General features: G+C 41.4%; 1 protein-coding gene across 1 annotated transcript; it reads left to right on the top strand.

Annotated features, from left to right (window-relative positions):
- Positions 1-6,854: 6,854 nt before the first annotated feature.
- Positions 6,855-15,666, top strand: LOC134861671 (homeodomain-interacting protein kinase 1-like). Its single transcript, XM_063879066.1, has 15 exons — positions 6,855-6,869; positions 7,419-7,679; positions 8,377-8,571; positions 9,432-9,613; positions 9,730-9,853; positions 10,954-11,073; positions 11,167-11,235; positions 11,356-11,543; positions 12,589-12,954; positions 13,644-13,708; positions 13,846-13,939; positions 14,031-14,153; positions 14,243-14,362; positions 14,444-14,514; positions 15,251-15,666. Exons 1-15 carry the CDS (start codon positions 6,855-6,857, stop codon positions 15,346-15,348), a joined length of 2,091 nt encoding a protein of 696 aa, XP_063735136.1. The 3' UTR covers positions 15,349-15,666.

Genomic DNA, 15,666 nt, shown 5'->3' with positions numbered 1-15,666 from the left:
GATGGATGTCCTGATTTCTTTATTTTTTAAATGATTTTGGTTCCTCCCTTGCACAACGCTCCCCTTCCATAAGCCAGCCTGAATCCCACACTCTTACTTTTTCTACAGGAGATAAGTAGAAGCTGGTTGTATTTTGCTTTAAAGGCTGATCCACGTTACTGAAACATATTTTGGGTCACACTGAGGTCAAAAGCTTAACCTGCACAGTGTGACTTCGAGTCACTGCATTAAAATTGAGCACATAAATGGGTTCATGCTGCTAAAGAAAACCTGGATTAACAATGCATGTGGGACATTTAAACAAAAGGCAATGGTACGATGTGCAAGATAAGTTTTTACAAACATATTTTACGCTGCCCGTGTGGCAAAGTCCAAATGGTAAAGGTTGTGCACGCTCATTTAAAGCTGACTTTAAGGGTTGTCTCCATGCTTTAGTGTTCTAAAAGCTCTTTATTTTTCTCATACTGCCTGTGCTGCAGCTCTTCTTTTCACCCTCTGTCTGAAACCACAGCCCAGTCTGCTCTTAGCTGGCTCTTTAGCTCTTTCTCTGTTGTGATTGGTCAACCTCGCAGAGATGTCCCGCCCCTTCACGTGCCTATCACGTTCTGTGTTAGAGCTCAAGTGTTACACACGGGGATGTCAATATGTTCTAGAAAGGAGTCCAATGGAGGCATTTCGGGCAGGGAGAGAAAGTGGAAGAGAAACTCCCTCTGGAGGAACCTTTTGGAATTTCAGCATTTGCAGACCGTTTACATGCACAGAAAGGGAAAACCCCCAAAAGCTTAATAGGGCCCTTTTTAAAATATGAAGGACTTGTAATTGTATTTACTCCCCTCGTTGTTTTGCTGGTACTGTTACCTAAACGAATGATCTGTGGACTTATTTCACCACTGGAGTATGAGAGCAGGATTAAGTAAAACTATCTTTGTTCAGCTCTTAAAACAGAAAAGGAAACCTCAAGTTTGAGTGTTATCATGCTGTAAAAATCTGGTATAATCTGGAGATGAAGGTTGTTTCTGTATTCTCTGCTTTTGTTGTCAGTTTTCTGTCGGATTGCAGCTCCAGGAAGAGGATCTGGATTATCTGCTCGTGTCTCTCCTGCCTTTTGTGTTGGGATTAGGGACGCTAGATAACATCTGCGCAGGATGCGTCACAGTGTGTGATATACAGTGTGTGTGTGAACCAGTGACATCACAGGTTTATCAGGTTGTTGTCAATGTGTGTGTTTCACTTTTATTTTTAAAAGTATAGACGTCTATGCTGAAACATTTACCACATCATTCCAGATCAATGTGATTTAATTTTAAGTGATTACTGGATACATAAATAGACTTGTAGGTAGTAAATTGCTGAATATCAACAGGTCATTGTCCTGATTTAGTCTTATAAATCTACATCTGAAACTATATTTCTACACATTAGAGGTACATTATAATGTACACAGTCAGTGGTACCAGAGTGAACCGCTGTGGGATTTTAGATAGATGCTGCATATTTCATTTTGGAGCCATAGGATTACTTTCTGTATTTTTCTTTATCCAGTTTGCTACAGAAAGACCCAAATCAGGTTGTTTTTTGCCTGGCACGTCATGAGAGGAGAACATGTTTTAGGTTGTTTTTGGACTGTGTGTGTGTGTGTGTGTGTGTGTGTGTGTGTGTGTGTGTGTGTGTGTGTGTGTGTGTGTGTGTGTGTGTGTGTGTGTGTGTGTGTGTGTGTGTGTGTGTGTGTGTGTGTGTGTATGCAAAATGCGAGACCTGTTGAAAACCTAATCCCAGCCAGCGCTGTAATCTGGTGAGGGGGCGGGGGTCTCGGCCTGGCAGATTGACCATGAGGATGTTATTGAGAGGGATGAAGTGCCAGAGGGTGATTATTACTCCATGTGGAAGAGGAGGGGCGGAGCTGGGGAAATGTTTGAGTCAGAGGTGCAGAGCAAGAGCTGGAATGAGCTCCCCATAGTGGTGCAGGAATGAGTCCCAAAACCCGTAACCTAGTCAGCGTTTTACCACTTCTCTCGTCCCTGAAATAAAGTCACCACAAGCTTAAAAGATTTTCTAATTTTGTTCTACAACATAAAATACACTAGTAAATGTTCCACTCATGAATGTCCAACACTTCCAAGTGTCTTACAAATGATGGTTGCTTATAAGTGTCTGGATAAGACTTCATCAAGGCAAACATTAGCCACCTTTAGCGTAGCAGTGGCGATACCATGCGACCGTGATGTAGTTTGGTTATAGCAATTTACTTGTGCAAATTGCATTTACGCTTCAAAATTCACAAACTGGTGTTAACATGTGAAGATTATCCTGCTGAATGAAACATGATCAGTATCATAAACCTTGTTCTGTACTGAGGAAGACCAACAGGCTATTAGCCAGGCTAACAGGGAAAGGGGTGTAGTGTTAGCACTATTAGCACATTTTTGTTACTTTTTAGAAACACCTAACTGTTATTGTATGTAGAAATAATGATTATTATACATTTCCCTTTTGAAGCTTGGGTAAGTAGCATTTGAGAAGCTAACAGTCATAGCTCTTTTATTTTCTCACTACCAAACCCAGGCCAATGATGCTAACTCTTTTCCAATTAATGTAGTTAGCAGCGTTAGCTTCAAAAGTTGCTAGATCTGGCGGGAAAGTCCCAAGTTCGCTACATCGATCTGTTCCTTACGGCATCCCTCCGAAATCAGTCCTTAAAAATGATATTTGAGAACATAAACTATGACCATGGCTGTTAATTACGCAGAGCAGTCAAGCTAGCATCGTCTGGAAGACTCACTGTGACCCACACTGTGTGCACGTGTCTGTTCAGGAAGGCAGGCAGATTGGCTTAGATTGTATTTCACTTAAGATCCTTTGATGTGACTCAACAGATACACTTTATTGTCCCCATAAGGAAACTTGCTCTGGATTCCTTACAGTTCCACAAAAGATAAAAAATCCTACAGAAAACGATCAGTGCTGAATCTGACTCTCAAATCTGTCGACTCTTGTAACTGCTCTCGACTGTTTCCCTTTCTCTAATTTACATTTTGCTGATACTTCTTCTGAAAACATATCTGACAGCGAGCGATGAAGCAGGGGTCAAGTGTTTTACACAAGGGTATTTTGACCTGACACAGCACTGACCTTTTTGGAGTCTCAGACATGCTGATGTCAGATCTCTCTCTAGATATTATTTTGCATTTTCTTCCAGGTTTCGACTGTCTTTTCCTTGCCTGACTGGAATGAGTCTTACAGCGGAGAGGAACATGATTGACAGGTGTCTGCTGAGATTTGCCCTCACGTGAGTATTTGCTCACGATCAGATCATGTGTGGCTAAAAAATGAGTTCTTGTCAGCCTGCATCACATTTAAGAGGTGTAAAAAGCTCATTAAAACACGTCACATGACATTGCTGCTGTACATTGAATTATTTGGATGAATTTTGTCATGATCCTTGTTTCGTGTCTGTCATGATCCTTGTTTCGTGTCTGTCATGATCCTTGTGTTGTGTTTTATTTTGAAATGTTTTCCCTCTTGTTTCATGTTAAGCTTCACTTCCTGTCTGCGTTTCCCTCCTGTGCCTGATTGTGTCATTGTGTTCACCTGTTGCCCCTGTGTTTCTCCTCCCCCTTCCAGCTGTCTCTCGTCTTGAGATTACCCATGTGTATTTAGTCCCTGTTCCCCTTTTGTCTGGTGTTCGGTCGTCGTCATTTCTTCCCTGATCTTGTCCATGGTACCTGCCTGTTCCTGTCGCCCTTCATGTCTGGAGCTAAGTGTTTTTCATGTCCTGTGTTCCCCTTGATTCGTGTTTTCATCAACAGCTTTTGAATAAAGCTCGCTTTTTGTTTTTGACCCTTACCTGCCTGCACTTGGGTCCTGTTTCCCCAACCCTGTTGAATTTGACATACAAATACAACTCATGTTGAGCTGTGTTGCAGATAATAAGATGAACTACTTTCTGTTTTCTCAAATGTGTTTCAGACGGGAGAGGATAGCTTAATGTTTTATTTCCCTCGGCTGTATCTGCTCAGTCCCTTTATATGTTCCAGTTGCATCCATCCTTTGGCTTCTTCCTCATGCAGCCTCCTGCTGGTGTAGAGAGTAAATAAATGAGCAAAGCAAAGACTTGTTTTTTTATATATCTGGGACTGTCAATACAAATAAAAATCAGCATTCAAAGTCCTGTGTGTCTTAGCTCTTCCCCTCTACCTCAGTTGAAGACTTGTTAAGCAGCCTGTTGTGGCTTTATATGTTCATACGTGAGCATATCTATATAGTGTGTGTGTGTGTGTGAGCGAACACACTCTTTCCCCAGAATGTTTCATAATTAAAATAGCCTCTCCCTTGGGCCTCCAACATCTGCACTGAATCTGCCACTGCTGATGAGCTTTACACTTTACAACTCGAGCGTTCTCTGTGGGTTTTTTTTAACTTGCTTGTTACCATCCCTGACACTCTTACCTAGAGTGACCAGGTGCCAACAAGCCACAGATTTGCATTGGACAATGTGGGACCCAATGCTGGGAGATTTTGATATTATCTCCATATAACCTTTAAAAAATGTACATTTCTGTTGAAACCGTATAAATATAGTCTTGCATGTGACACAAAAACATGCCAGGAATTGCCCTCCAGCAGCTTAACACATGAGTAAATAATATGCCAGACTTTTTGTAGCTTCATCTCTTTTTCTAGGTTATGGTGTGCATCTTATTCCTCCGAAAAGAGCTTCCTGGTAGCTTCTGCTGTTTTGTGCCAATGTAGGCAACGAGAATGGGGCGCGTCGGCTGCCCAAATTATATGACATGAACCGAGTAGGAGCTAATCAAACTAGCTAATCAACTGCACACACCTGAGTGAGACTAAATGGATGCACAAATTACATATAGAATAATTACACGGCAAACGAAACACTTGACTCCCAATTGAAATGATTTTATTGACTTGAAGATGATCGTATTGCTACCGCTACACTCCGTTCCACTGCGTACCAACGGCTGGAACTGAAACAACGTAACTCAAAATGACGCTAGCACTGATCGATGATTTCTGTAGCTGTTCAAGTATGTGCACAGCTTCTTTTCCACCAACAAGTCCTGCACAATGCCAGTGTGTGTTCCTGTGGATGTGAACCCTCTGTCTGCCATCTTCTGAGGATTTCTTTGACGTCCAGCGCTCTGTCTTTTACCTCTTTCCTTCTCTCTTGATCCTCCTTAGAAATGGCCCCTATTTTGCTTAGCAGTCATGTGTTATTGAGTAATAACAACCTCTGAAATGTCTGATTGACCAATAAATATATATATAGGCACTGAAAGCTGACCCTGAAACACTTTGAGACTGTCAGTACTGCAGGTTGTTTGTGTGTTCATGCACATTTTCCTAGATGACATTTCCCAGTCTGCATGCTTATGAGGGTTAAATGTATGTGTGTGTGTGTGTGTGTGTGTGTGTGTGTGTGTGTGTGTGTGTGTGTGTGTGTGTGTGTGTGTGTGTGTGTGTGTGTGTGTGTGTGTGTGTGTGTGTGTGTGTGTGTGTGTGTGTGTGTGTACACTTACAGGTTGCAGTCTTACTGTGTGTGTGTGTCATAAAAAATGGAGAAGGCTAAAGTAGGCCAGCGTTTCACAGCACCACATGAGTTTGAAAGAGCGATGGAAAGACGTCTCCCTCCTCCCACGCTGCTCTCCTCTTTGTCCTCCTCCTCCTCCTCCTGAGAGCAGTTGTCTTTCATTGTCCTTTGTCTCTTACTCCATCTGAGTAAGAGACAAAGGACAAAAATGACTCTGTCTAAAAGCATACGCTAGACCATGACTAGATTATCTTGAATACAAAAACACATAACCATAGAGTCTTTGTTTTTGTTCTGCTCTGAGATTAAATAATACTCACTTTCAAGACACATGCAATTGAAGGAACATCTACCCCACCTTGATGAAACGTGCAGAGCGTTTACTAAAAGCGGGGCGCAAACGAAATGCTGCAAAGACGAAACGCTGCACCGGAGCGCTTGTGACATTCTGGGGAAAAGTTTGCCAACTGTCACTGTTGTTGGAAACCTTTTCTTAAATGTGAAGTTTTTTCTGCTTATTTCCAGCATTTGATCACATGACTTCTTCTGAAATTATTGCAGATCTGCTGTAAGCTAACGTAGCTAACCTAGGCATTTCATATATACTGACAAAACACTTACAGTTATGAGTCAAAATAACTCACCCAACCATGACAGACACGTGATAAAACCGTTTAAGTATACACCACATTTAGAAAGATGAATTATTATGCAAAATGTGGCAATCATTGTAGAACGTGTACAATATTTATTTATATATTAAATCAAATGTGATTAACATTATCCCTAATGTACTACAGCCCGTCAGGACAAAGTGCCAGACCTGGGGTGACAGGGCCTTCGATGCAGCCTCCCCCTCCCTCTGAAACGCCCTCCCCAGTCACATCTGAAAGGCCAACGCTGTTCAATCTTTCAAAATAAGTCTCACTTATCAATTAAAAGTTAGAGTGGCTAACCTTTTGATCTCTAATCCTAAATGTACGAACTATTCACACATGTTACACAAACACACGATAAACACAGCAGTTACAATCGATATACGTTGTTAATTATCATTGTTATTGTTTGTCAGCGGTGGAATGACCCTTAAAAAGCGTTTGACCGCCATTGTTCCAATTCGGAATTCTTCAGAGAACATTCCGGACCATCATTCCGTTTGGAATTCACATCACAGCCGTAGAATGTTCCGTAGAAGGCCCTTCATGCAGGAGCAGGTCTCACTGCACAGCCGTCTTCAATCGGGTTAACACAACCAGGAGAGACTCAACTTTTTAAATCCAAACTTTCAAACACCTTTAGCAACATGAGCGACAACATGGTGAGTTGATCCAATCAGGAGTAAAAGACATTCAATCTACGTTGTTGTTACAAAACAAGGGATACTATGTTAAAATACGATCCCATTTTACCACATTAAGTGTACAGGGAAGTGCTTATATATAGCAATACGTTGATATATTTCACTTACAAGAAGATTACACTCACTCCATCTTGCACCTTATTTTAGGTTTTGTAATTCAACAACTGTAGTTTAGTCTTGTCAAAGAAGCACTAAAATGGAATTTGAATGTTGTTTTTGTTAACAGACGTTAAAAACAAACACAAGGTGCTTCTCCTTAATCACATGTTGATATATTTCACTAATTAGATTAGTGAGCAACTTTCTATCCATCTGGATCCTAGTTCAGGTTTATAAATGAACAAATAATGTGTTTATTTGTAGCCAAACAAATCTTATTTCTGCACTTAAATAAAAGCAGTTTGATAAATATCACCCTCAGTTGTTGGACCTCTATAGTTGGTGTCTTGTTTTACGAGACAACATGTGACTTCATGTGTTAACCACTCTTTCTTCTTCCTCCTGTAGTCTTACCGAAACCCGAACTCAACTCCGTCACCTCAGGAAGACACAAACACATCCTCCTCCTCCTCCTCATCCTCTTCTTCAGGGAAAGAGCGCAAGGCCATAGATCTCCTCTACTCCACCTCCTCCCAATACCTGATCCAGTCCTTTTTGGGGGAGGGCACCTTTGGGAAAGTCGCAAAGTGCTTAAAGATAGCCACTAACCAAACGGTGGCTGTGAAGATCTCGAAGGGCAAAGACTTAATAGCAGAGGCAAGGAATGAGGTAGGAAAAAATATGTGATCCCAGCTATGGTTCCCCCAATTCCCATTTCTTTAATAAATAATGAATTTATTTATTTATTATAACATACATATTTAAGATGTCTGCCTCATAGCTTAAGTTAGACAAAGTATTTTCAATGTAAAAAAAGGAAATTGAAGTTTTCTGCATTTTATCATAACCTGACTGGGAAGTAAAGAGCAAAAACATTACAGCTACATCTTACTCTTGGGAATAATACAAGTGGAAGATATAATTTGGTCATTTAAGCCACCCAAAATTCAAATGAACACAATACAAACTCCAAAATCCTGGAGTCAATGTGCTTTTTGTGGTATTTCTGTAAATGAAAACCCCCATATCCTGCTGAAAAACACCAGAAAACATCAAGAAATAAAGATTTTAACTTCATTCTAGTCATTAGAGTTGCAGAAATGTACTTTAAATGGGAGGATCTTGTAAATGCAATATAATGCAAAAGCATGAATTGGAAATCAAGTTCATATATTTAAAGAAGAATGGATATACAGGGCGAGGTTTAAACACCAAACCATAGTAATGACCCTCTAGATGGGACATTTCATACACGTTAGACCGTAATGATGAATCCATTATGTATCTGTTATGCACCTGTGTTTCATCTTGTTGTGAAAGCCCTGTAAAGCTATATTTTCTCAACATGCAAACGTTTGTTCCCCAGATTAGGATGATGGAATACCTCAGAGCGTTTGACTCCGACAGGTTCAACTTTGTGACGTACAACGATGCGTTTATCTCCGGGGAGATCCTATGTCTGGAGTTTGAGCTGCTGGACGTGAGTCTGTTTGATTTCCTCTACCTGAAACCAAACTCTCGCTCTCTGTCTGTGAAGGAAATCCGCCCAATCCTATACCAGGTAAGCTATATGCACCACGCAGGAACTACCGAACATTCTCTCTGTGCTGATAAGAAAAACCCTGCTTGGAAAAATTAAGGAACATTTGTGTAAACCAATCAAAACTGAAAAGTGCAAGTATAGTCAACTTGGTTCATGTGAGAGCTTGTTTTTCCATTCAAACCTTCATTTGTGTTTAATATTCTTGCAACAAAAGTGCAAAACTGTTATTTGTTGTGTGAGCGTAGATTAAACAGTGCATAAAACGTGATGAGGAAAAATACGCACACTGTCTTTCGACCTAGAAACTAAACACATTCAAGTCAAGGTCGTTGTTCTGTTGGTAATACCACAGCTGTCCTCATGCTACACTTACAGCCGCTCAGATCATTCCCATTCCCCTGTGTTGCACCTTTTAGTTCATGATATCACAGGATTACCTCAAAACGCTTTTTGGGTCCTTCATTTTAAGCAGAGTTAGACAAAAATAGACGCCAACCATCAATTCATTTGTTAGTATTGCTAGCAGGTCTATCAGCTGCTAATCCAGCTGAAAGTCCTCTGAGATTTGGTTGCAGATCTTGTCGATGAATCTAGTTTTTTAAATTATCAATCATTTAAATTAGGTGGGAAATTAGGCTTCATGACAGTTGCACCATATTAGAATAAAACGTTATTTTTAATGTAATTCTGTAATTAAATCAATAATCTGATAATGCATTTATTGAACGGTATGTAAGGGAATACAGGTACCTTTTCTTTTTAGCTAATCCGGTGTAATCTCCCCAAACCTGATTGACGCTGAGCTCAGGGTTTAAGTTTAAGAGTCAAGTGATGCTTTTTTCTTCTTATGTGACTTAATTGTGATTTTTTTATTTCAGGTTGCCGTAACGCTGCAGTTCATACAGTGCCTGGGAGTCGTGCACACCGACCTGAAGCCGGAGAACATCATGTTGGTGGACCACGTGAAGCAGCCGTGGAAAGTCAAGGTGATCGACTTTGGCGTGGCGTGTCACATCTCTCAGCCGGAGCTCGGCGACTACATGCAGACACGACACTACAGGTGAGGAACCGGCAGTGGGGGAAGGAGATTTTATACTTAAAGAGTTGAAGTAGCGGTACTCAATTGTAAAGATACACAAAAGCTAAAACAATGTACGTTTACTTATCTTTTCTAAGGTCTCCAGAGGTGATACTAGGATTCCCCATAACGTCAGCCATCGATATGTGGTCTCTGGGCTGCATCGCCACGGAGCTGCTCTCGGGCTCTGTGCTGTACCCTGGAGACACCGAGTACGAAATGGTAAGTGTAAAAATACTTCAGAACATAAAGGTATCATTTAGAAGGGATAAAAAGTAGGACACACACTTTATATTAGTTGTGGTAGCTTAAAAAGTGTCTTTAAGAAACATTGTATTTCCCTTAGGTCAATACCACGCTCAAATGTGTGTGTTTATTACCCAGTAGCTTAGTTTAGCATAAAGACTGACCGCAGCTACAAACTGCTATCCTTGCTCTCTGACTGTCAAACACTTTTTACTCCTCCGCCTTTTATGTTGGCGTCCACATCGGTGTGGATTGTAAATGTAGTTTATTTAGACACTCTTTCCTCATTTGATATTTTCATGGTTAGAAATGTAGTTGGTTTGTGATACAAGCTACTAGAACAAGGAATCTTTTTTTTGGGCGGCATTCAGAGAGCGGGACGAGGCTAACGAGAGAAATCCAAGCTTAAGTAGTTTGTAGTTCTTCCCTGCATCGACCTACATCAATGTCACATCCTAATGGTGGTGCTGGAAGCAGGGAGACAGACTCTGTAGCTGAGGATTCAGATTTTGTAGTTTAAAATAGCACACCCTGTATACATGCACAAACACAACCACACATGCAGGAGGTGGCAGAGCAGGGAGGCTGCCATGTACCCGGAGCCAGGGAGTAGTGTCAGCGTTCGGTGCCTTGCACAAGGGCACCTCAGAAGTGGCTCAGGAGGAGAACTGCACCTCTCCAGCTACCAGCTCACTCCATATTTTTTGGTCCAATCGGGGCGTGAACCGGCGACCCTTTGGAGCCAAGTCCAAGCCCTTACAGACTAAGCCACTGCCGCCATTAATGGTGTAACTTTTTTTGGCAAGATCCAGGCTGTTATAGAAATGTACTTTATGCACAGACATCAGAGATGTATCTATCCTTACCTCTTTTTTTCCTCCAAAATGTTGGGATTTGATCCTTTGTAGACCATTTACATGCACAAAAACCTCACTACAGGAAAGGGAAACTCCCCCAAAGCATAATAGGGCCTCGTTAAATAGGGATAGAACTTTGCTTTTTGTAAACTTTGGATATTTGTTGAGAAACTCTAAATTGATTTAAGCGTAACTAACTCGCTTGTGTTGTGTCAACAGCTGCAGCATATAGTGGCGACTCAGGGTCAGCCTCCGGCTCGTCTCATGGACAGTGGTCTCAAAACCCGTTGGTTTTTCCATAAAAGAAGGAGGGGCAGGAGACGTCGTTGGACATTGAAGGTACCGGCACTGAGTTGCTTTTAAACTAAAATATCTCCCTGTTTCTCATTTCCTTTGAGACAGATTACCTAATCCCATACCATTTCTCTTTAGAACGCTCAGCAGTATGGAGAAACCAACACAAGCCTGGCCCAATTCAACTCGCTCAATGATATAATAAAGGTAGGAAATACTGTTTGAAAACGAGCCGTTCAACATAATACATTTACCGTAAATCTGTCACCGTGATCCACCGAGACAGATACAGGTTTAACTAACGTTCCTGGTTTGTTTCTGATTCAGTTACACACACCCCATCACCTGTTGGACGAGGACACCGCGGCAGAAACCGAAGACCAGCAGGCCTTCCTGGATCTGGTGAAGAAGATGCTTCACCTGGACGTCGGTCAGAGGATTTCACCCAGCGAGCTGCTTCAGCATCCCTTCATCACCATGAACAACCTCGCTGAAAACTTCCCATCCAGCTTCTAGTGAGTCCACATTAAAACAGTTTGTAGAATACCTGTAAAGAGAGGCCACATCACGCTGATTTTAAAATCTCAGGACTGATTTTTAAATACTTCTATTGGTCTTGTTCGTAGCTGATTTATCAGATTTTTAACCTCTTGAACCCTTTGGTAACTGGCCTTTGAAACTTCATTTATTAAATACTGTTATTTTAATTATACCTAAAGTTAAAACAAAGGGTTACGGTGAGGCGTCTTTTTATTATCCCACGATTCTGAATCAGCCTCCCAAAAAACCTGAGGGCGCTCATACTTTTAAGGGCAAATATGTAATATACATTCAGTTTATTTTGCCTAATGATTCCCTCAAAAAGGTCCCCGGATTAATCTGAGCAGACGTGAGTGGATCAATAGGAGAGAAAAGCTTCCAAAATGTGAACTTTTGGAGGGCATTTTTGCTTTCATTTGGGGAAATAACTGATGTTCTGACCTTTGTTGTACCTCAGATGTTATTTAAATAAAACTATCTCCAGCTCATAGACATCTGGATTGTGACTAGGTGCCCCAGCTACATAGGAAAACCAAAATTGCTGCACAATATAAAGCCTTTATATCAGAATTTTTGGTCAAATAAGCTATAAATTGCATAATAGGTGAAAAATGACTTCTGAAATCTTGTGATGCAGACATGAAGTGGAAATACAAGTCAAAATGAACTATTTTTGCACATTACCTGCACTTGACCTCTGCTGTATGCAGTGTTAATTGTAGGACTAATGCATTACTGTATTTACTTTTGATTCTGATAAGATTTAAAGGCTGTATTGTCCTCTGCACAATAGCTCAAGTGTAGTTCTGAGAATGAAATCCTAAGTCCCAGGCTCCTCCAACGCTGCAACACACTTAAGACACAAAGATAGAATAACAGTAGTGCAAGAGAGACGACACAATGGTGCGGAAATAAGTCTCATACATACATGTGGAAAAGGGTATCAATCAATACTGTAACGTGGAATAAAATCCTGACTCTGAACGCTGGTTTTAACAATGTTATTTTTCTTCTTTTCAGCGTGAAATCCAGCTGTGAAAAGATGGAGGTCTGTCTGGATCAGACTCAGGGCTTTGACGTCAGGGGTCAGCAGCCGAGAATGACCCTTCAGTCCTCCGTCAGCCGAGCAAAGGGCCTCCCTGCCTGGTACAGGACCCAAGAACACCCCCTCACCCTGGGCATCTCGTCCCAGGTATTGGACAGCCTCTCGATAAACGATGACCAGAATCTCCCACAACAACCCCCTGGCCGGTCTTTTGCCACGAAGTCTGTGTCACCGGCGCTGCAGGCTAACCCCACCGCTGTGGCGCCATCCTGCCAGAAAGAGAGAACCGGGAGGAAGATGACGAGGAAATCGTCGAGGAGAAAACCCTGCAGTGATGACAAGTAAGTGTTGCAGGATGAAGATCTCAGGACAGGCTAACATGTAGTTTTGCTTCAAGTCTGCTATCAGACTAGTGGGGAGAAAATGTACCAAATACACACAGAGGTGTTTATTCTACTTTGTGTTAATGCAACTGTTTGCATATTTACACATCTTTAAAACAACAAATATGGTTTTAATGTAACAACCTATTCACCTGCAGTGCCTTCCAAATCTGTACATACATCTTTACTTTACACATCCTTAAAGCCCATTTTCTCGAAGGTTTTTAGAGAGGTTTGTCATTCATAGTGTAGTTTATTGATAAGTATACTAAGAGATATTATGAATTCCTTTCAACCTTTGAATCAAATATCTCAACACAACTAAAGAATAATTTTGTATAATAATCCAACGTTTTGGAATTACCGTAATGGAACTAATAACCCGGGAAAGCTTGGTGTTGAAATCCCTTATTTCTTTCTTAAATAATACAGCAATACAATAACACACACATTATTTGTTGAGTATTTTTGGTATTTTTATTCTGCGTTCTTAATAATCTATGCAAACATTTAAATGACCTCAAAAGGGCCTTTAAGTACAACTCTTGGGTCCTGCACTGATTTGACCGTATACTTTTATATACTGTGGTGTATACTATGTGATACCTGCAGTTATAATCTGAGATATTAAAACCGTTTTTTTGCAGCAGCCCGGAGAGAGACGGACCATCAAGCAAGAGCAGGAAGACAGAAATCATCCAGACAGAAGAAAGTAAGCAAAACACGACAAGTCATTAATACTTACACACAGCGACAGATGTCTTAAATCTGAGGAGGAATCTAAGAGCCGAGTGACTCATTTAGTAACACAAACCAAACCGTTGCTTTCTTTCTCTTTCTCTTATCCAGAGTTCACTCAAACACAGATGTCTCTACCGGTGAAGAAGAGCGACGCAAGAGAGGCTCCGATCGTGGCTCCGTCCTGTGCGGCCTCTGGATTAAGGTAGGTGTTCATCTCTTTGTCTGTACTGTTTAAAGCTCACACAAGAATTCATGAGGTTAAAATAAACAATACAAATATTATTTAAATGCAGAAAGCAAGTCAAGGTGTCACCGGAGAACAAGACAATTAAAAGTGATGAGTCTGAAGTGGCAGGAATAAAACCCGGGAGAAAGCGGACGTGGGACACTTACTTAGCGTCCCACATCGAGTTAAAGTAGGTGTTCATCTCTTTGTCTGTACTGTTTGAAGCTCCCTGTAATAATTCATGAGTTTAAAAACTAAAAAATCATTCTTTAAATGCAGAAAGCAAGTCAAGGAGTCACCAGAGTTCAAGAAAAGGAAAACCGATGAATCTGAGGCTAAGATAAATCCCGGGAGAAAGCGGACGTGGGACACTTACTTAGCGTCCCACATCGAGTTAAAGTAGGTGTTATGTTATCGGTTTGTAATGATTTCAAATCACGTTTCAAAGTCAAGAGATTCAAACAAGTTTCTTCTGTGCAGATCTGAAAGCAGCGGCTCTCCGGAGAGGAAGAAGAGGAAGATGAGTCTAGATGAGGAGGAGATAAAAACACGTGAGTTCATCTTTGAGATTTCTTAAATTGATTAACCGCGTCCTGTATCAGTGGTGGATTTACCCGAATAAAAGTACTGGTACCACACTGTACATATACTACATTTCAAGTAAAAGAACCGCGTCGAGAATGGTACTTAAGTAGAATTTAAGTATGATTAGGAAAATGTACTTAAAGTGTTAAAAAATCTTAAAAATTAATCATATTTTAAAAGCGTTTCCTGAGTATTGTGTTTCTAAATCATAATTTTAAAAGTAACAACTAAATAAATATGTAAAATAAATGGAGTGGAGTAAAAAGTAGACAATTTGCTTCCAAAATGTTGTAGAGTAGAAGTATAAAGTAGTATCAAATCTCAATGCAAGTACCGGTGGTGGCAAAGTCCATAGGGGCTTGGCCTGGGAACTGGAAGGTCACCAGTTCAAGTCCCCGAAAGACCAAGTGCCACCGTGGTGTCCCTGAGCAAGACACTGGTTACCTACACTGCTCCCCGGGCGCCGTACATAATGGCAGCCCACTGCTCCTAACACTAGGATGGGTCAAATGCAGAGACCACATTTCGTTGTCCTAGTACTTGTACTCTGTGCAATGACAATAAAGTTGAATCTTTCATCTTTTCTTTCATCTTAATGTGTACTTCAGTACTTGAGTGTGTGAACTCTCCACCTCTGTCCTGCATGAACATCTCTCATTTGTCTGGAATTTGTTTAAACTTTAAAACTTTGTTAACCCACAGAAAGCTCGTCTCTGAGCACCAGGAAGAGAAAGCGACCCCCTGGGGAGCCCCCAGAGGGGAAGGAGGAGCCGAGGTGTGTCAAGAAAAGGAGATATTAAAGGGGGAGAGCGCCAAGCCCGATGGTTTCGAGCGGCAAAACTACGGGCGGGGGCGCTGAAACAATGGGGGAGAGCGGCAAGACTACGGGGGAGAGCGGCAAGACTACAAGGGAGAGGGCAGAAGGATGACATGGGAGAGTGCCAGCGACAATGGGTGAGAGGGCCAAAGTCAGACAGGTAAGAGTGCAGAAAGAACGACGGGTGGGAGCTCAGACAACAACGGGTGAGTACCGATGTCAGAACAGAAGGACGATGGGGGAGAGTGCCAGCGACAATGGGTGAGGGCCAAAGTCAGACAGGTAAGAGTGCAGAAAGAAC

This window comes from Eleginops maclovinus, chromosome 3, assembly GCF_036324505.1.
Source record: "Eleginops maclovinus isolate JMC-PN-2008 ecotype Puerto Natales chromosome 3, JC_Emac_rtc_rv5, whole genome shotgun sequence".
NCBI classification, from domain to species: domain Eukaryota; kingdom Metazoa; phylum Chordata; class Actinopteri; order Perciformes; family Eleginopidae; genus Eleginops; species Eleginops maclovinus.
The sequence above is the reverse complement of the archived record's forward strand: the minus strand, read 5'-3'. Positions and strand labels throughout refer to the sequence as shown.